This window comes from Eschrichtius robustus, chromosome 16 (assembly GCF_028021215.1).
Source record: "Eschrichtius robustus isolate mEscRob2 chromosome 16, mEscRob2.pri, whole genome shotgun sequence".
NCBI lineage: Eukaryota > Metazoa > Chordata > Mammalia > Artiodactyla > Eschrichtiidae > Eschrichtius > Eschrichtius robustus.
Window position 1 is genome coordinate 31,735,333 of NC_090839.1, and position 22,247 is coordinate 31,757,579.

The following is a 22,247-nucleotide window of genomic DNA, read 5'->3' on the forward strand; positions in this document are numbered from 1 at the left end:
ATATAGAGCTTAATCTCTGTAGCAAGATTACCTTGACTCAAGTATTGGGTTGACCAAACAGTTCATTCGTTTTTTTCCGTAAGATGGCTCTAGTAGTACTTTGTTGTCTTTAAATTCATTCAAAACAATTTTGTTAGATTGTATTGTGACAGCTGTCATATCAGCATGCATTTAAAAAAAACTTATCAAAATTGGTGAATTTTTATGTAGCCATTTTAATATTGAAGATGGAAGAAAAACAACATTTTTGCCATATTATGCTTTATTATTTCAAGAAAGGTGAAAATGCAACTGAAACACAAAAAAAGATTTGTGCAGTATATGGAAAAGGTGCTGTGACTGATCGAACGTGTCAAAAGTGGTTTGTGAAGTTTCATGCTGGAGATTTCTTGCTGGACGATGCTCCATGGTCGGGTAGACCAGTTGAAGCTGATAGCGATCAAATCGAGACATTAATTGAGAATGATCAATGTTATACCACGCGAGAGATAGCTGACATACTCAAAATATCCAAATCAAGTGCTGAAAATCGTTTGCACCAGCTTGGTTATGTGAATTGCTTTGATGTTTGGGTTCCACAGAAGTTAAGCGAAAAAACCTTCTTGACTGTATTTCTGCATGTGATTCTGTACTTAAACGTAATGAAAATGGTCCGTTTTTAAAACAAATTGTGATGGACGATGAAAAGTGGATACTGTACAATAATGTGGAATGGAAGAGATTGTGGGGGAAGGGAAATGAACCACCACCAACTATACCAAAGGCCGATCTTCATCCAAAGAAAATGATGTGTGTATGGTGGGATTGGAAGGGAGCCCTCTATTATGAGCTCCTTCTGGAAAACCAAATGATTAATTCCAACAAGTACTGCTCCCAATTAGAAAGCAGCAATCGAGGAATAGTGTCTGGAATTAGTCAACAGAAAATGCATAATCTTCCATCAGGATAATGCAGGACCTCATGTTTCTTTGATGACCAGGAAAAAACTGTTACAGCTTGGCTGGGAAGTTCTGATTCATCCGCCGTATTCACCAGACATTGCACCTTTGGATTTCCATTTATTTCGGTCTTTACAAAATTCTCTTAATGGAAAAAATTTCAATTCCCTGGAAGACTGTAAAAGGCACCTGGAACAGTTCTTTGCTCAAAAAGATAAAAAGTTTTGGGAAGGTGGAATTATGAAGGTGCCTGAAAAATGGCAGAAGGTAGTGGGACAAGATGGTGAATATGTTGCTCAATAAAGTTCTTGGTGAAATTGAAAAAATGTGTCTTTTATTTTTATTTAAAAACCGAAGGTACTTTTTGGCCAACCCAATACCAGTTCTACCATTTATTAGCTGTATAATCGTGAGCAAGTTATTGAGCCTCTCTGAGCCTTACTTTCCTCAACTGTAAAGTGGACACAGTTATACCTACTTCATAGTGTCATGACGGTTAAATGAGATCCCAATGAAAAGTGCTTAATGAGAATTGGGGTGAGTATTATTAGCTGTTACAGACCTGTCCCATTTCCCTTGCATCACATTGGGAAGATGTCATTTAACCCAGGACAGGAGACTGAACATGACAAATGCATGTTCAGTTAAGGCTGTCCTAGTCAGTGGTTGACACAAAGAATCACATAGATGGACTAAATTTGTTTGTCCTCAGTTGGGCATTTTGGCCTTTAGTTAACATAAGCTGACTAGCCACTGTGTTGCTTATCACTGAAGGGAAAAACCCGGGGTGGGGAGGAGGCAAGTTGAAAGCCTGACTCCTTGGCAGTGGAACTGGGTGAGGAATTTGCTGAGGACTCCAGTTAAGACCAAACGCCCAGCATCTTGTGACTGTAGGGAGAAGAAAAAGGAATAATTTGTCATTTTCTTCTTTATATTTTATATTCAAAGACATGTTTAATTCATGTTTCTATCTTATGTGGAGGCTTTTCCCTTGAGTGGAGTGGTGGGGGGTGGGCCATGCCACCTTCCTTCCTCTACTCAGCAGCCCCAGGGCCGGGTTGCAGGGCAGACATATTCCTATGAATGTGTGTTGACCAAATTCAGACTCACTTTAGGAGGGGAAACACGCCATTAATCAGCATCAGCCACAGATGTTTGGCCAAGGAACCCAAACTTGCCAGTGTCCTGGGAGGGAGAGTGGGCATGTGATCATGCTCACAACCCTTCAGTGATGCCAGGCTCTTTTTTTAAAAAAAAAAAAAAAAATTATTTATTTTTGGCTGCATTGGGTCTTCGTTGCTGCTCACGGGCTTTTCTCTAGTTGTGGTGAGCGGGGGCTACTCTTCCTTGCGGTGCGCGGGTTTCATTGTGGTGGCTTCTCTTTTTGCAGAGCATGGGCTCCAGGCGCGCGGGCTTCAGTAGTTGGGGCGTGCGGGCTTCAGTAGTTGGGGCGTGCGGGCTTCAGTAGTTGCAGCGCGTGGGTTCAGTAGTTGTGGCTCGTGGGCTTAATTGCTCCGCTGCATGTGGCATCTTCCTGGACCAGGGCTTGAACCCATGTCCCCTGCATTGGCAGGTGGATTCTTAACTACTGCGCCACCAGGGAAATCTGCCAGGGTCTTAGATAAAGTCCAGGGTCCTTGGCATGGCTGTTAGTCCTTCGTGCCCTGGCCCCTGCTTGCCTTTCCAAAGTCCTCTCTTGCAACTGTCTTTCTCCTCGCTGCCCACTTCAGCAAGACAGAGACACTTTGCATCTTACACTCTCCCTCTCCCCTGTCTTTGAATATGCCGTTCCTTCTGCCTGAAATACTTTTCCTCTCCTTTCCACTGCCTACTTGGCTATCTCCTGACTGTCCAAGGTTGTCTGAGTTGATCTCACAACCCCTGGGTTCTTTCTTGTCACAGCACATCATATAGAAACAGCCCAGTTATGATATCTCTCCAACTTGAGTGAGGACAGGAGCTTGGTTCCATGTCCGTCTTCCTCACCATTACAACTTGTGTTGGGCACAGAGCCCAGTAAATGTTTGTTGAGTGAGTGTTGGGGCTCAGACCTTGCCCTTTGGGGATCCCAGCCTGACCCAGGACTGGCTTACTTTCCTCAGGGAGACCTGCCCAGTGTTTGGTGGGAGTTTTGTATCAGGCAGGCAGGGGAGGCAATAGGCCCCCACTCCAAGGGACTGTTCATTGCTTTTTGTTGATGACGTGTGGTTTGGAGTTCTTGCCAAAATATGCCCGTGAAATATACTTCCATTCCTCGGTGCAGTGGGGCCTCCTTCCTCTCCACATGCCCTGCCCCAACATGGCCATCTTCCTTAAATGCGTCTGGGTCCTGCAGTAAAGAGGGCACTTTATGTGGATCTGAGTATGAATAGGGAGGGTCTCCCAAAAGATCAGATTTCAGGGCCCCTTCTGCTCCCTCTCCCCCAAAACACCCAGGCCACAGCTCCAGACTGCCCTCTTGGGATAGGGTGAAGCAGATACACTTGAGCAGGAATGTCAGGGGAAGAGTTTGTGCATTTGGTTCTTGGAAAAGGGAAATGTGTGTAGACCTGGGTTCTTCAGTGGGCAGTACGCTCAGCCATGTAGAGCGCATGAAGTGGCAGTTCCTTCCCCACAGACTGTATAGGCACCAGACATTTCACTTTGTTCTAAGCAGGGGCTCAGCAAGAGAGCCTCTGGGACCCATCCCACCTTCTGTGTGTGGAGGCAAGGAAGCTGACTGCCCAGGTTCAGCCCCAAACCTCAGTTTTGTTGGTTCAGCCTCAGTGCAGCACTGAGCACCATGTTGATTTACTAAAGGAGAGGCCCCATGGGCTCAGCACATCCGGGAATACCTTGGAGGTGGTGACTACTGAATTGGAGCTCTTAGGTCTGAGATGGAGGTGGGATGAGTGAATGTGTTTTCAGTCTCCTGGGGTCTCTTTGTAGGTCTATAACTTGACCCAAGAGTTCTTCCGGCACGGTAAACCAGTCAATGCTGAGAGTCAGAACAGCGTGGGGGTGTTCACCCGAGAGGAGGTGCGCAACCGCATTAGGGGCGACCCTGATGATCCAGAGGCCACCAAGCGCCTGAAGCTCGCCATGATCCAGCAGTACCTGAAGGTATCTTTGCCATCTCGGAGATCTGTTGAGTACAAATGCCAGAGTGAGGAAGACTGACCCTGGGGAATCTGGGTCCGAGGAGGGCGGCACTGCCCTAAAGTCCTGCTCCTACCCCTGCCCAGCCTTGGCGGTCACCTGGCTCCCCTCTGGCTCTTCCCACAGGTGGAGAGCTGTGAGAGTAGCTCGCACAGCATGGACGAGGTGTCCCTGAGCGCCTTTGGGGAGTGGACTGAGATTCCCGGTGCCCACCACATCATCCCCTCGGGCTTCATGCGGGTTGTGGAGCTGCTGGCTGAGGGCATCCCGGCCCACATCATCCAGCTGGGGAAACCTGTCCGTTGTGTTCACTGGGACCAGGCCTCTTCCCGCCCTCGGGGCCCTGAGATCGAGCCCCGGGGTGAGGGTAACCATAATCATGACACTGGGGAGGGCAGCCAGGGTGGAGAGGAGCCCCAGGGGGAGAGGCAGGATGAGGATGAGCAGTGGCCGGTGGTGGTGGAGTGCGAGGACTGTGAGGTGATCCCAGCGGACCACGTGATCGTGACCGTGTCGCTGGGCGTGCTCAAGACGCAGCATGCCAGCTTCTTCCGGCCAGGCCTGCCCGCCGAGAAGGTGGCTGCCATCCACCGACTGGGCATCGGCACCACCGACAAGATCTTTCTAGAATTTGAGGAGCCCTTCTGGGGCCCCGAGTGCAACAGCCTACAGTTTGTGTGGGAGGACGAGGCGGAGAGCCACACGCTTACTTACCCACCCGAGCTCTGGTACCGCAAGATCTGTGGCTTCGATGTCCTCTACCCGCCTGAGCGCTACGGCCACGTGCTGAGTGGCTGGATCTGTGGGGAGGAGGCCCTTGTCATGGAGAAGTGTGATGACGAGGCAGTGGCCGAGATCTGCACAGAGGTGCTGCGGCAGTTCACAGGTGCGTCCCTGTCCCTGCCCCGCTGCCTGCTCCATGGGCCTCACTGCGTCTGCCCTCCTCCGCTAGACCCTCTGAGTCTCCTGAACCGTGTGCTAGCATCCTCATCCCTAGGTTGTGACACTGAGGTGGTGTGCCCACTGGGAGAGATGCGGTAGGGCACTGCATCTTGGCCTTGGCCTCCTAAATTGCAGGCTCTCCCCCTGTTTGGAACTTGAGACACTCAAAACCACAGACTCTGTATTTCTTCTCTGTTTCTAAGGGCTGTTGGTGAAAAAAACAGATTTCACCGCAAAACCTCAGATTGCCGATTTCCTACTCATGTTGTCTTGCTAAGAGATGGATTTGTGGTTTTTTTCTGTCTGATTTTTAGTTGAACATCTTTCCTCCACTATCCCAGAAGAGCCTCACAAGAACCCCTGAAGTTGGAAGGGGGAACATTATTATCTGGGATTTTTTCAGATAGGAAAATTAAGGCCCACGGAGAGGAGGTGTTTTGCTGGGGGTCACAACGAGGCATTGAGGGGTACACAGCTTGAACCCCAGCCTCCATCCCTCCCTCCTCCATCCTCCATGTTTATCCGTAGTAGCCTGGCCTTTCTGGAGCCCTAGAGGTAGAGTGGGAGTTGTCTTCTCAGGGGTGTCTTCTGTGTGCAGCCATTTCATATTCTCCCTCCCCTTGGCTCTTCTTACTCCCCAACAGGGAACCCCAACATTCCAAAGCCTCGGCGAATTCTGCGCTCGGCCTGGGGCAGCAACCCCTACTTCCGGGGATCCTATTCATATACACAGGTGGGCTCGAGTGGGGCAGATGTGGAGAAGCTGGCCAAGCCCCTGCCATACACGGAGAGCTCCAAGACAGCGGTGAGTGTGAGTGTGCTGGGTATGTGAGGGGGTGCAGAGTGAGGGGATCTGTGAGGGGTGCAATGGGCATTTTGTATGTGTGTTTGGTCCAGGGGAGGAGTGGGAGGGTAGTGTTCACTGAGGAGTGCCAAGGTAAGATAGATGGAGTAGCTCCCATAATGAAGGAGAAAACAAGAAAATGTGCACTTAACATCTGGAAGAACAGAGTCAAATTGAGATGTGTTAAACTCTTTCTTGAGGTTATAAAAACTGAGCCATTTAATGCTGTGCTGTCCAATATGGTAGCCATTAGCTTTAAAGTAATAAATACAACATTTTGTTCGTCAGTTGCACTAGCCACCTTTCAAGTTTGAGAGCCACCTGTCACTCATGGTTACCACGTTAGAGTGTGTCACTATAGAGCATTTCTGTCATCGTGGAAGGTTCTTTTGGACAGCACTGACCGAGTATGTTTTGTTTATTTTCCCCGATATGTTTTAGAAAATAAAATTGAGAATACTGACCCTCCCCCAAATTACATCAACTATGTAATAATATACACAGAAAAATAATAAATTGAAAAGAAATTATCTCTATATATTTCTGTTCCCATGAAGTAAATTTTGAGTTTCCCCCACCAAGCATACACATACAATAAATGTTAAAATCCCAACAGAATTATATTTAAAATAATTCTTTGGTGTAATTGGTGAAGAAGATTGTAGTCAACCAATATGTGTTGTGCCTGCCCTGGCTGTGCTCAGGGGGAGAGAGGAAAAGGCCTTCACTGCTGCTACAGCCATCCTCCTGAAAAGCACACCTTCTCTTGTCACCTGCATCAGTTAGGACTAGTGCATATAACAAAAAGCAAAACAAAACAAACTGTGGTTTAAACAAGATGGAACTTTACTTAGGTCACATAAAAGGAAATCCGGAGGTAGGTGTCAGGGCCCAGTATCAGTAGCACCTGGCTCCATCTTCCAGGCCACCTCGTGGTCCAAGAGGGCTGTGGAGGCTGCTGCTCTCACTCTCATGTCTGTGACAGGCTGATGGGTAAAAGAACGGAACCCCTGGGCTAAGTCAGTGTTTCCAAGCAACAGTGCACTTGAAGATGATTGGCTAGAACTTAGTCACATGACTCCACCAGCTGCTAGTGGGATACTAGGTTGGGATACATCTTTTTTTTTTTTTTTTTTCTGGATGGCAATGGACCCAGTTAAAAGACAGGATTTTTGTTACTGAGGAGAAAGAGAATGGATGTGGGAGTAGGGAGCTTGCCCTCTGCCACAATACGTGCCCCCCTTTCAGCTTAACCACCTCTGTGGGCTCTTTGTTGATGGGTTAAAACCTCACTACTCAAGGTGGGTGGTCCATGGACAAGAAGCACTGGCATCATGTGGGAGCATGTTAGATGTGCAGACTCTCAGCCCACCCCAGACCTGATGAATTAAAAACTGCATCCTACCACGGTCCCCAGCTGGTACCTTTGCACATTCAGTTTGGGATGTACTGGAATAAAATCCAGACTCAAGCTTGGAATGCAAGCATTTGTTCTGTGCTTGGACCCCACCTAAACAGCCTCCTTTCTTAAGGTTAAGCCCTGGCTATACCAAAATTCTCTCTGTCTCCTAGACCAGGCCTGTTTTGGTGCATTTTTGCCCCCATTTTTCCTTCTTCCTGAAACGTCCTTTGCCTGTTTATTTATCCAGCATCTTCTGAGAAGAAGCCCAAAGGTCCTGTCCTCTGGGAAGCTTTGTGTGATCTCCCTGACAGTGGGCCTCTTTTGTGGGCTCTCAGCACCTCGCCCAAACACCCATCACGTCACGTATGACGCCATTTAGTAATTGGGTTTCGTGTCTGGCTTCCCCACCAGCAAGGAAGCTCCTCAAAGCAGCTGCCTGGTCACCTTTTATCTTCCAAGTGCCCAGAACAGTCCCTGGAACCTAATAGGGGCTCCATAAAGGTTTGTTAAATTACTGCCTAACTTTATTGAGGGCTTATATTCTTTCAGGTTCTGAGTCCTTTAGATACATTATTTCACTTAATTCTTACACCCACTCTCAGAAGTAGAGGGTATAAACCCATTTTGGAGATGAGAAAATCAAAGCTTAGGGAGGTTAAATCATTCCCTGAGTTCACTAGTAAGAGGCACGGTGAGTCTCTGAAATTGTAGAGCCAGGACTCATGAAAGCCTCAGAGCAGAAAGGACTGAGGCCTGGATGTTTGGGGAAGAAGCAGGGGAAGATGGGCAGGGGGATGGGCAACTCCTCATCCTGTGGAAATAGCAGTACCTGCATCTCAGATGCCTGCTTATTCCTCTCTGACTTGTAGTATGGATGGGGGGTTCTGAGGCAGACAGGTAGCCTTTCTTGCTCCTCCACCTTCACTTCCCTGTCCCCCTGCCCAGCCCATGCAGGTGCTGTTCTCAGGTGAGGCCACCCACCGCAAGTACTATTCCACCACCCATGGTGCTCTGCTCTCTGGCCAGCGCGAGGCTGCCCGTCTCATTGAGATGTACCGAGACCTCTTCCAGCAGGGGACCTGAGGGCCTCCTTGCTGCCGAGCGTGTTCCTTAAAGAACCACTAACTTGTGACTGTCAGCCCTGCCCCTTGCTGTTTGTGTACTCCTCATTTCCTAATCCTCTGGAGAATGGATTTGTATCTTTTGTAGAGCTAGACATCTAAATGGCTTCAGACCTGGCCCTGTAGCTTTTCCTTTTCTCCTTGCTGGGTGGTGACCAGGGTGGGGTCTGTTGATTTACCTCTGTGCTCTGACCTCTGACCTCCCCATGCCTCCCCTCATCTCCGAACTTGTTATTGTAAGTGCCTTCAATACTCTACATTTTGGGATAATAAAAGAGGCTTGCCCTTCCTGTGCTCCTCAGCTTCTCTCTTCCGTTTTTCTTAGCCTCGTGTGTATATGTGTGTGTGTGTGTGTGTGTGTGTGTGTGTGTGTACGTGTGTGTATGTGTGTCTGTGTTTATCTGTCATATCCTCTTTGAGTGAAGGGATGGTGGGGGGCGCTGTGGTCTGGCTATACCCCCAGAAAGGAAGGTGCCTGCCTTTAGTGGAAGGGGCATCCCCTCACCCCAATCTGTTTGTGGTTGTTTCCCTTCCTGCCCGTGAGACCCCTCTGGAGTAAGGGCCCCTCACTGCCCAGCCTCAGCTCCTTCAGGGCAGGCCTGGGTCTGCCTGTTGGCCATTTGCCAGACTTCTCAGAGCCTGATTGGGTAACATGGCCACATGGAGTGAAGGTGAGTTTTATGGGAGGGGACACCTGTTGTGGCTCCATGCCAAGCTCAGATGTGTTAATTATTAATCAGTGTCACCTGGCCACAGGGCCCTGGGTCTGGCCCTTGGCTTAGCTGCTGTTGACTTCTGGGAAGGTGGATAGTCCAGCCATTTTTTTGCTGAGTGAAAACACACACACTCACATATACACCCCTTATATACCCCCACACACATACATCACTCCCACACAGATACACTACCCCACACCCTTACACCTGTACACAACTACACCTACACACATGCATAAAACCTTAAAGAACATTTAGTCATTTTCTTACTCCAGATTTCTAGTGACAGAATTTGAATTCTATAGGGTTGAGGGGTTGGGTGGTGGAGGAAGTGATGAAAAGTCAGGTGCACCCCCTGGTCTAACTCTGTATGAACTTAGGTTGGGTCCACTCTTCAGAAGTTTAGGGCAGTGCCCTTGATACGACTCTACATCCTTTCCCCCCTCACCTCAGGCTGTGATGGACATGTCTAACACATAGATATACCTCTACACGCCTCCCTGCACCTGCCTGCACATCCCTACATGCACACCCTCCTACATGCATATATACCCCTACACACACACCTACATGGACATATCTAATAGGCATCCTTGCTTTGCCAGGGTTGACCCACCAGATATCCCTCATGGAGTTTATGTCAGGGATTCATGTTCACCTGATGCATAACTTGAAAAACTGTAAGTATATATTTAAAAAATTTTTTTGAATAGAGGATCTATCAATGTAGTTCAAGCTCTAAAGTCATAAAAGGATACACTGAACAACCTCCTCCCACACCTGTCCCCAATACCATTGCCACTTCCAATGGCCCCATGTTATTAGTATCTTGTGTATCCGTTTTTAGATATGTCACTGTAAATGTATACCGTTCTCTCTCCTTTTTATGCTAAAGTGACAAAGTATTCATCCTGTTCTGCATTTTGCTTGTTTTAGTTAACATAATGTATCTTGGAGATCTTTCCATAACAATACTTAAATGGACAATGTCAATTTGCATCTTACTTTGGTCAGAGAGTGTCTGTCTCCTTCCTGGCCAGAGTTACTTTGCAGGAAGCACCTTCTATTAACTTCACCTTTGGAGGCACTGATCCAGTCTTGGACCCTCCCCATGTCCTGGATTTTCCCCACCAACTGTGCTGGGGAAAGTGGTGACAGAAGTGGCCCATCACATAAGTATGGGGGATGAAAGTAATACGTAGTCTCTGGATCACAGGTGTAGGAATTTTGAAGAACTCTATGAGGGTGAAGGGCTGGAAATGTTTATTTGGTGATTGCATGTTGGGGAGCTTCAGGTGTGCGCAAGTCAGGAGGGTAGTCGTCAGTGCTGGAGGTAGTCTCTTAATTTGACATGGATGCCAGCTCAGGCTGGGGAGGGTGATTCATCCCATCGGGGAAGCAAAACTTCCAGAGAGTTAAGTAATCCAAGTAATGCACCTAAGATCACTCAGGTAGGTGGTGATGCTGAGACTTGATCCAAGGTCTGTTTGGTGCTACAGTGCAGGCTTATTCTAGTTATTATGTGATAAAAAGAAGAGGCTGGTGCCATCAAAAAAAAATCTTAGGCCATTACCAGACAGAGTGGAACAGGGTACAACCACACTGGGAAACTGTGGTGGCAGATTCTACTAAAGCAGGCCATGTGCCTGCCAACATTTCCACTCCTGGGTATATACCGAAGAGAAATGAGTGCATATGCCCACCAGAAATATGTACCGGAGACTAGATGTACCAGGGACACAGGCTGAGTTCCTTCCTGTGATTAGGTTTCTGAAACAGCCGTGGCATTGATTGAAACTCAGATGACTCTTAGTGGTGTCTAATATGGCATGCTCAGGCCAACACCTGTGCCTATGCCTGCTATACAATTTCTGTCACCTGTGGGAGGTCACTTGAGAGGAAAGTTCTTTCCTGGCACTGGATTCTGTGTAGAATTTGTTGCATGGTTTCTTGTGCTGTGGGCATTAGTGAATCCATGGGCAAGGTGTTCAGTTGTGGCTTTGTGGAAGCCTCAGAAATGTTCCTTCAGGGGGCCTGGGTTACTTGGCAAATACTGTCTCTTTCCACTTTTGCTGCTCTGGAACAGGTGAGCAGTATTAGCTCCCCCTTCATGGGAGCCACTTGGAATGTCTGCCCTACCTACAAACAAAGGTAGGAGTGAAGTGCCTTTGGTTTGAGTCACTCTGCATTTGCTCAGGGCTATCAGGATGAGCCCACAGGTGATCCCAAGGTGCAGAGTGAGGTGGGCTGCTGGTTCAGTTCTAGAGAACTGCCTGTCTAATTAATGGTCTGCCAAACATAATGGTATATTCACATGAAAGCCGTGTTTTCTCATAATGACCAGCTGGTGTCCCTTCTTCCATGCTTGGCCCTTTTAGCCTGTTCTCCACACAGCAGCCAGTGTAATCCTTTAAACTATATGAATCCAGTTATGTGCTTCCCTGGTTTCCAGTGATTCCCATCATACTGAGCATAAAAGGTGATTTCCAAAGTCCTGTGTGATCTGTTCTGTGGCCCCCACTTCCTTCCATGGCCCCCTTCTGTTGGCCCTAGCTGTCCCCTTTATCTGGAATGCTTGCCCCCAGGTAGTACAAGTCTCTTTCCCTCGCTGCATTCAGTTCTCTAATCAGCTGTCACTTCTCTAGGAAAACTTCCCTAAGCACCCCATTTCACAGCACTCCCAGCACTCTATGTCTCTCCCCTTGCCTGTTTCTTCATAGCCCTTCTCTTTCCATGATGTCATATTTTTTTTTTTGTTTATTTGTCCATCTGTCCCCCCCCACCCCTTCCCCAGGATGTAGGTTACATTGTCCAAAATAGTGCCTGGTGTAGTGGGTTATCAATGAATATTTGCAGAATGAATGAACAAGTGAATGAAGAAGCTGAGCTGAATGGTGTCATCCCCCAGACCCACCCTTGGTGCTGGCCAGCAGTCCTCGTGGGCTTCCCTTGTCAGCTCCCCTTCAACTCTGACACCTCCCCTCCCCCACCAACTGTCAACAGGCACCATGGTCTCCTGCTTCACGGACAAAATAGAAGCCACCTGGAGGCAACTTCCTCGACAAATCTACAAACTGCTAGCCTTCACACCTGTCCTTTTAGACCAGGGGTCCCCAACCCCTGGGCCAAGGACCGGTACCGGTCTGCGGCCTGTTAGGAACCGGGCTGCACAGCAGGAGGTGAGTGGCAGGTGAATGAGTGAAGCTTCATTTGCCGCTCCCCATTGTTTGCATTACCGCCTGAACCATCCCCCCTGCTCCCCCAGTCTGGGGAAAAATTGTCTTCCACGAAACCGGTCCGTGGTGCCAAAAATGTTGGGGACTGCTGTTTTAGACCTTTCCCAGGCACAATGGAAGTGTGTGACCCATCACTTGTGCATCCCATGCCCCAAACTCAGGGACTTTGCTTGTCCTTTCCTATCCCCATTCTGTCCACTCCATGCTTGCCACCCACCTTTCAGTGTCTTCACATCTTTCCCATCACCAACCCTCATCTTACTCCCACTTTTCCTTGCCTCTCTTTCAGCCAAGCATCACGTTAGCATTTCCTACACTTGCTCTCTCTGCATTCTTACTATCCTCACCCTAGCAGTGGTTGGTGGGGGTCCTCAGGCCGCAGAGGGAGACACAGGAAGGACTGGGCTGGCTCTCCTTTCCATGGCTGGGAGAGGTGAGGAGGACCTCTAGGTCTGTGGAAGGACAACCTCATGGGCTGAACCACATCCTTTGGCGCCATCTGCTGGCCATTTTGGAATGCAACCCTCTTGCTGCACAGGGAACATTTGTGTCCTGGATTCTGTGAGCTTTCCTGAATAAAAAAAAAAAATTCGATAAATCATAGAAAGTACCTTTAATTAATGCTGAATAAGTTAATAAAGTAAGATTGTAACTTATTCTAGAGCACCGTTTATTTTTCATTCTTAACCTTTTGTAAAAAGGGGCCTTGTTGGCCCCCAAGATATTTTCTTTTTTATTCATTCATTCATTCGTTCATTCATTATTTTGTTCATCCAGCAGACTTTTGTGTGCCAGCTTCTGTGCTAGAAAGGTTTAATTATGCTTCAGTAAATAAGTTTATTAAGTAAATAAATAAGTATGAACTTATTCCCCAAGTGAATCTGGACTGTATGATTTCAATTCTTTTAAGTTTGTTGAGGTATTTTTTTATGGCCCAGGATATGGTATATCTTGGTATATGATCTATGGTGCTTGCAAAGGATGTGCAGTGTGCTGTTGTTGGGTGGAATGTTCTATAGATGTTGATCAGATCCTGCTGGCTGACAGTGTTGTTGATTTCCTCTATATCCTTGCTGATTTTCTGTCTAGTTCTTTTGATTGTTGAGAGAATAGTTGAAGTGTCCAATTATAATTGTGTATTTCTTTATCCTTTCAACTCTATCAGTTTTTTGGTATTAATAGACTTTTTTAAGAACAGTTTTAGATGTACAGAAAAAGTGAATATATAGACCCCACCTCCATTTTCCCTATTATTAACATTTTACAGGACTTCCCTGGTTGTCCAGTGGCTAAGACTCCACGCTCCCAATGCAGGGGTCCCGGGTTCGATCCCTGGTCAGGGAACTAGATCCCACATACTGCAACTAAGAGTTTGCATGCTGCAACTAAAGACCCCGCATGCCACACTAAAGACCCTGCATGCCACAACTAAAGACCCTGCATATCGCAACTAAAGATTCTGCATGCCGCAACTAAAAGATCCCGCATGCTGCAACTAAAAAAGATCTCGCATGCTGCAACTAAAAGATCCTGCATGCTGCAATGAAGATCCCAGGTGTTGCAACTAGGACCTGCGCAGCCAAATAAATAAATAAATAAATAGATAAAATACTAAAAAAAAAAATCCAGCTACAGAAAAAAATCTTACATTAATATGGTGCATTTGTTATAATCAATGAACCAATATTGGTATATTATTACTAAATAAAGTCCATAGGTTAAATGAATAAACTAATGTCTTTTTCTGTTCCAGAATTCCATCCAGGATGCCACATTACATTTAGCCATCATGTTTCGTTAAGTTCCTCTTGGTTGTGATGTTTTCTCAGACTCTCCTTGTCTTTGATGATCTTAACAGTTTTGAGGAGTATAGTCAGGTATATTGTAGGATGGACCTCTATTAGAATTTTTCTGATGTTTTTCTCATGACTAGACTGGGGTTATAGGTTTCTGGAGGAAAACCACAGATTAAAGTGCCATTTTCATCTCATCATATGACCTTGATCACTTTGCTGACATAGACTTTGTCAGGTTTCTGTACTGTAAAGTTATCTCCACCCCCCCCACCCCACCCCCACCGCCAACCTCCCACCCCCCCGCCATCGTACTGTCCTCTTTGGAAGGAAGTCGCTTTGCAGCCCACACTTAAGGAGTTATGCTCCCCTTCTTTAGAGTAGAGTATCTACATAATTTATTTGGAATTCTTCTACGTATGAAAATTGTCCCTTCTCTTCCCTTACCTCTCTCTATTTATTAACTTATTCAATCATTTATTTATATCAGAATGGACTCATGGATATTTATTTTATACTTTGGATTATAATCTAATACTACTTTATACTGTTGTTAAATTGTTCCCACTTTGGTCGCTGGGAGCTCTTTCATTTGGCTTCTATGTCCCTTTGACATGCCCCCATCAATGTGTGGGCTTTTTTTCTTTTTTGGGCACTTCCTTACTTTCTGGCACTATAAGATTCTCCAGGCTTATCTTGTATATTTCCTGCTTCTGTCATTGAAACAGCCATTTCTCCAGGGAACCCTGATTCCTTTTAATAGAGCTTGTTCTAGCTCAGGGCAAAAGCTAGATTGGTGTTGCCACTTGTGGTTGTTAATGGCAAAAGTGACCTCAGTTCTTCATTTCTCCCTGCTTTGCTGTGTGATCTTGCATCTCCTCCCACTAAAGAGGTTGTTATTGGCTGAATTATGTCCCCTCAAATTCATGTGTTGAAGTCCTAACCCAGCTCCCTATAATGGATTAAAGATTATTCAGCAAATATTCAATCGCTTTCCTCTTCCTCTGGGAGCAGAATATATTTTCCTGCCCCATTGACTTTGGGCTTGGCCATCTGACTTGTTTTGGCCAACAGAAAATGAACAGACATGATGTGGTATGAGCAGAAGCTTCCAGCATGCTTGCACAGTTGGTTTTGGCCTCTCGTTTACTTGCCATTTGTCATAAGAAGAACAGGTCCCTGATAGCTGATGTTTCAAGGAGAATATGGAGAAAGGGGAATAGATGTGAGCCTACAGAAGCCTGGAACCAAACCTACCGCCTGCAGACAGACACATAAACAAGAAAAACAAATGCTTGCTCTTATAACCTGTGAATTTAAGGGTGGCTTGTTTTGCCGCATTATCATGGCAATAGTTGACTGTTACACCTCACTATGGGGGAGTCATCTAGCCCAAGAGGGATATTTCTAGGCACTAGTGATAGAGTGAGCAATGGCCCATAGACTGGGAAGCCACCCACGGTACAGGGTGGTACAGTTCCAGCAAAGGGGCCTGGCAGGAATGGGCCAAGGGATTCAGATTCCTGGAGGGTTCATTTCATGGCTTGACTCTGGCTTAAGGAGCTGGAAGACATAGAAGCCAGTGGCATTTTTTTAGTTCCATTCTACCAGACTGAGGAAAGATCTTCTAACTGCCACTGCCCAGTTCTCAGCTCATGAGGAAGAACTTTGTTCTAAAAATTCAGAGTTGCTGCTACTCCTCTTCCACCAAATGGAGCACCTGAGAAACTACAATGTTTCCCTCTGCTCTCAAGGTCCCTTCTGACCCAGACCCACAAGCTTGGACAGTATTAAAGTCTTTGCTGAAGGTAGAGAGTTCCTGCAGGGAATCAAGAGGATGGGTGGTCATTACTGTGTTCTCGGCTGCTCAGAAAACAATTCTTGGCAGTAGGACAGTCCTCGCTAATCTGATCATACCAGGTCTCCTCCTAAGTTAGGACTTTGCACCTGCTGTTCCCTCTGCCTGGAATGCTTTCCCTCAGCAATCTGCATGGTTTACATCATTACCATCTTCAGGCCTTTTCTCACACATCACCTTCTACCTGAGACCTTCCCTAGGTACTCAAACTGAAAGTGCCACATCCTGTAGCCTCAACACTTCCTGTTCCCTTTCCCTGTTATATTTCTTTTGCTTATCACCATTTACTATATGTTTTGTTGTTATTACCTATCACTCCTGTCTCTCCTGAAATGAGAACTCCATGGAGACTGACTTTTTTTTTTTAAATGGATGTATCCCCATTGACTGGGCACATAGTAGGTGGTCAGTAAATATTATAAAATGCATGCATTGTTTATTGACCATCACCTGGCCATTTGTTATTGGTTGAGAGGCATCAGAGGGCACCTGGGCCCATCTGAGCAGGTGCATTTCCCACCTGGGGTTGGAGGAATACCAAATGCCTAATCTGTAAGAGGCCCAGGCATTTGGCACTTGTAGGCTTGTCTACTAGGGTGACTATTCCCTAAGAGCTTGGACATAAAAGTTCTCAAGACTGGCTTCTGAGGGTTCCACTCTGAAATTGGACACATGATAAATGAGATTAGAGACAAGTAAAGCAAACTTAAAGGTACAGAGTGAGACAAAAGGCTGGGATTGAAGCATGAGATGGGAGGATGGAGAGGGATATATGATGGAAACAGAGGCACAATGCACTGGGAGATGGAACCCTGGCCTGGGGACCGATCTCCATGCCTGGTGCACTAAATAAGTGACTCTTCCCTTTAACTTCCTGGCTTGGCCTCTGAACTCACTAGTGGCTTTCAGACCACAGTTTGGCTTCCCATCAGGTTCATTTATCATCATGAGGACATTGGCTTGTGTGATAGTTAAATTATAGTTCCCATTAAAAATGAGCACATTGGCTTTGAGCTTATGATCTTCATGTCCTAGTGAGTTAGGCCATCTGTGTCAGCTTATATGAGACTGTGGAACACCGTGGAACACCGACCAGACCCATTTTCTAGACCTGTAATACTGAGGACCTGTCCCTTGGCTGGGGGCAAGTTCATTGAGCAAATAATACCTCATTGAGCCTTTTGGGGCACAGCCAGCCAGATATTTTGTTGTGTCCCCTTTTACTTTTTATTAGTCTCTTTCAAAATCCCACACATTTGGTCAGTTAGGGAAAATGTCCTTGAGGTAGAGGGCTTCCAAAAAAAAACCCCTTGTGTTATGTTTGTGGTGAGAGGGGGAACTCTTAGCTTATGCTGTTTCAGATTAGATAACTGACACAGGCTTGCAGTGTGGTGACTCGCCTTTGTGACAGACACTGAAAGCTGCCTGCCTGATATCCATTGCTTCCTCCTGCTGCCAGAATCGTGATTTTGTTCAGAACAGCAGTGTTTCCAACGGGAGGCAATGATCCACGTTGCCCTAAAGCAGGGTCAACAAACTTTTTGACAAATTTTTTTTTTTTTTTTAATTTAGGCTTTGTGGGCCAAGAGATAACTTTCATACAATACACCTGTCATGAAATAGTCTCTTGACTTTTTTTTCTCCAACCATTTAAAAATGTAAAACCCATTCTTAGTTCATAGGCTGTACAAAGTCAGGTGGTGGGCTAAATTTGGCCCACTTTGCAGACCTCTGCTCTAAACCAATCACTCCATCTTGTTTTTTATTTTACCAGTCTCCCTTGCAGGGTGGGCTTGGCACCCACTTCTGGCCCTTAAGACCTAAGTGGAGGTGTGCTGGGGAAGGGTGGTTTGGGGCAAACTTTATTATCTTGATAAAAGGAGGCAGATTCCATAGCCCAGACCCTTCTCCTTTTTTCTCCTCCTTGAATATGAATGTGAGTTATGGTGCCATTGGTCATGGTGAAGCAACAAGGAGGATAAAAACCGACACACCGAAGACTATGAAGCAAAGACAGAGCTTGTGTGTGTGACTTACACTGCCAGAAACTACCTACTTCATAAATTGTCAGGTGAGAAAAATAATGACCAATGTTTAAGCAGCTTCCTTATTACTTGCAGCTGCATTTTTAACTGATCCAGTGTGCTAGAGATGTCCTTCATTATGTGCTCCACCCCTCCCCCATCTAGGAGAATTACTCTACCCACAGACACCGGTACCCAGACAGCTGTGTTTTGTATCACATGCTCCATCTCATTCCCATCTGCCTGCTCATCTGTTCAGACCTGACCTCAAATTAGTCAATCCATAGACTGGCTAGTGAACCACGATCTTTGTGGCTGGTCTCAGGAATGAGAGCTGAGACTCCTATGGTTTCTGGCAGGACAGAAAAAGGTGGATGCAAACAGCATGATGGAGTCACATGAATGGTGAACTCCTGGAAGGAATGGCCACAAATGTCATGGGTGAGGTACTCCTCCAATGCATCCTTCCCTCCTGCTCCTGGCTCTAAAAGCTCAGCCTGTTGTGGCCCCAGTTCCTGCATTTCTTCTTGGTTCCAAATTCACCCTGGAATTCCTGCTTCATTCTTCTCCAGAAAAGAGCAATTTGAGAATGTAGGCCAGGGGCTTGTTCAGCACCCTCTTTGTTTCCCTGCTTCCACCAAGGGGTGGATGGGGGAAGGGAAGAAACGCCAGCCCAGACCTGCAGGAGAGCTGAGTGCAGCCCCACTTCCCAAAGGTACCACCCCCAGCACCACCTGGGTCCACTGGGCTCCCCAGAGAGCTATTCTGAGCTGAGAGGCTACGGGACGGATTTAGCCTTTACAAGCATCTGGTTTTGTGCTTCGCTGAACCACAAGAAGAAGAAAAAAAATGAAATTCTTTTGCAAGTGGACAGTGAACATGTAACCTCCTGGGGATATGACAGGATGGGAATAGAAACAGGGTCAGGAGGGCACTGAGGAGTCAGGGATCTGACAGGTCACCAAGGTCCCAGACCTTTCCCCAGGACCTGTCAGTGCCTGGAGCAGGAGGAACTAAGGGACTAGGTTGTAGTGGTGGTACTGGTGGTAGTGGTGGTAGTGGTGGTGAGGGGCCTGCAGGGGAGAGTGGGGCTCCAGGTGGGTGGGGTGGGTGGGCTGCAGGGCACCTGGAGCAGGAGGACTTCTTTCTGCAGAAGTCCAGGGTGTAGCTGGCTCTCTGGCTGGTGAAGAATACAGGTTCTAGCCCGTTGAGGACTGGTGGAACCAGCTGGGGGGAGGGTCTTGCAAAGATGGTGATGTCAGCCAGCCATCAGGTTGGCACCGGGGCAGTGTCCCAGGCAAGGGTAATGGGGCAACTCCATCAATCTAGGATTTAATGAACACTTATACCTAGTCTGGAGCAGCCCTGGGTCAGACAGTCCACTTCCTCATAGTGGATGAAGACATGGATTCTATCAGTGGACTCTAAGCCAGGATGAGCTTGGTGTGAGCTACTGGAGAGGCTGAGGGCTACTCAGGGCTTAATTCTGAACAGGGGGTCTGGGAAGAAGGTCTTGGGAAGATAATGGCGAGTGGAGAGGGCGGGCAGGCTCAGGGCCTCTGGGAGCCTGAAGCCTCAGCATCAGTGGCCTTGTCATGCCTGCATGGAGTAGAGGACATGGCTTTGCAGGAGGCTGGTGGGCTTGTATTTGAGGTGTCTGGGGTCATCCAGAGGAGGGTGAACACACATTTAGAGCTAGAGTAGACCCTTGGGATCCATTTATGTACAAGTGGTCATTTAGATGATTTGGAGTGGATGAGATTGGGTAGCAAGTTGAGATAAGAAAAAAAAAACCCCTGGGGGACACTTAAGGGCATAGAGAGGCACCTGCACAGGAAGGGGGGAGAGAGAGAGAGAGAGAGAGAGGGAGGGAGGGAGAGAGAGAGAGAGGGAGGGAGGGAGGGAGGGAGGGGGGGAGAGAGGGGGAGAGAGAGAGAGGGAGGGAGGGAGAGAGAAAGAGAGAGAGGGAGAGAGAGAGAGGGAGAGAGAGGGAGGGAGAGAGAGAGAGAGAGGGAAGGAGGGAGAGAGAGGGGTGGAGAGAGAGGGGGAGAGAGAGAGAGAGAGGGAGAGAGAGGGACGGAGGGAGGGAGGGAGGGAGAGAGAGAGAGAGAGAGTGGGAGAGAAAGAGAGAGAGGGAGAGAGAAAATCCCAGGGGTGTGGTTCAGGCAGGACGAGGAATATTTCAGGAAGCAGGGAGCAGCCACCAGTGTGGACTACGGCAGAGACGGGGGCGGGGAGGAGATTGGGGAAATGAAAGGTCCCAGGTGACTTGCAAAAGCAGCCCTAGGGGATGCTGGGACAGAGGTCCTGGAAGGAGTGTGGGAAGCAAGCAAGATGGGTGGCAAGAGCCCAGCTGGAGAAGGAGGGTAGACTGGAGCTGGGGCCTTGGGAGGGAAGTGGGAATGCAGCTTTCTAAGGAATTGCATGTGTGTGGGGGGTATTGGGCAAATACCAGTGCCCTTGGAGGCTTGCTTCTGTTTCTGTCACATTTCACAAGACCATCCTCCTTCCCACTCACGGAATCCTTCAGGCTTCACTCCATCCCTTGAGGATTGTGTAAAGGAACTCCTAGTCCCATTTTGATGGGTACTGAGAGTCTTACCCGCTCCCCCAGTCACCTTGACATTTCACAGGGGCCTCCTGCAGTCTAGGGCCCCGTTTTTCATATGCACCTCAGGGACAGTCTCTTTAATCAGTTGTATGGGCTGGGCTGGGGTACCTGAGGACCTTCACCCAGATGTCCCAGAATCACTTGCAAGAGGCTACCTTCTCTAGAAGGGCTGTTGCTATTCCCTCCATTCCTCTTGGCCACTCCAGGACTCTTTGCCATGTCCTGAGAACAAGGTCAGCAGCTCAGTGCTTTACTGATGATTAGAACTGCGATGCTGGATGCCTCTGCTGTGGCACAGCCTCTCTGGGGCTCTGTAGCCCCACCCCCCTCTCCTGAAGGCTCCTTCCCTGGTGTGGAGGGCACAGGAGGAGGCAGCTGTGTGCAGGAGACACGAGCTGAGGCTTAAAGGTCAGATATGTTTTGCTGATTGATCATCAAGCCTAGAGAAGGTACTGGCCAAGCTGCTGACCCCACCTGCCTCTACACCCATTGTTATCCAGGACAGGGAGGCCCCCTAAAATCCTTCTGATGAAGGCTCCCTCCCTACATTTCTCCCTTGTCCTCACTGTTGACCTCCTGTGGGCTCAGCTGCCCTGGCATGTGGGAACCCTCTCAGAGACCCTCCCCTGCTGTTGAACCCCTGCTGGGGAGCCCAGAGTTCAATCCTCTGACACTAGGGTCTGCCTCCTTGCTGACCTTTGCTTTGACGGATGGCCCCCACCTCTGTGAGAAGACTGTGGGGGCTGTGCCCAGTGTCCCCAGCTTTAGGGCAGCCAGTGTGCTGCAAGATGAAGCCCTCTTTGGGGTGTGCAACATGCTCCCAGTACCTGCTTTTAACTGCCCCTCCTGTTCCTTGCGGGGGTTACCAGGCCTGAAAGTCCAGTGCTGTAGACCCACAGTGTGAAATTTCTGCTCCCAAGCCCAGATATTGGCTGTCTTTTTACCTTGTAATATTGGGATGAGGGGTCTGAAATTGTGGTGATCTTTTAAACAGACTACCTCCCTACTACAGGATGGAAGCTTTTGGCTCAAAATACTGGCTCATGTTGACCCCAGCAGTTGGTTCTTCCAGTTTCAGAACACCTCCACTCCAGACAGCCCAGGGTATTATCTAACCAGCTCTCCTTCCAAGGGTCCATTGGGCTACAGTCATCATTCCCATGCTGGTTGGATGTATGTGGTTGATATTATCTAGCTGAAGACTGAACTACCTGTAGTCTCTTGGGAACATGACAAGTGTTCGACATTTTACTCAAAGCTAATAAGCATGGTTCCTAGGTAGGTGTTCTCTCACCATGTATACCTGTCTACTTGGGCTTGTACATTTTTTCATGTAAAGTAATGTTTCACCCATTTAACTGATGGCCACCTTCCAGACTGAGGCCCTCAGAGCATCACAGATATATCTGGTGAGACTGAAAAAGCGAAACTTTGTGCTTATAATTACTGTTTGTTCCCAAGACCAATCATGTGAGTTTTAAAAGCCAACAAAATGCCCGAATCTTTTGGTTATGCTGAAAGTCCCAAAGGACAGCAGCCATCAGTTAAAGAGACAGGTTGAAACTAGAAAGGTGAACACAGACCCAATTTATCCTCTTGTGGGCCTTTAGTACTTGAAGGATTT

General features: G+C 47.6%; 1 protein-coding gene across 11 annotated transcripts in view; it reads left to right on the forward strand.

Annotated features, from left to right (window-relative positions):
• The window catches only part of SMOX (spermine oxidase), a 172,177-nt gene that overhangs the window by 37,111 nt on the left and 112,819 nt on the right, over positions 1–22,247 (forward strand). For 3 of the 11 annotated variants that reach the window (XR_011076878.1, XR_011076876.1, XR_011076877.1), the window contains exons 4-7: positions 3,867–4,040; positions 4,203–4,962; positions 5,663–5,823; positions 9,707–9,781. Coding sequence is in view for 5 of the 11 variants with exons in the window: in XM_068565459.1 (XP_068421560.1) it covers positions 3,867–4,040; positions 4,203–4,962; positions 5,663–5,823; positions 7,676–7,765; positions 8,210–8,347 (1,323 nt within the window). In the remaining 6 variants the exon portion in view is untranslated. The other 8 variants (XR_011076874.1, XR_011076875.1, XR_011076880.1 and 5 more) reach the window with 8 other exon arrangements.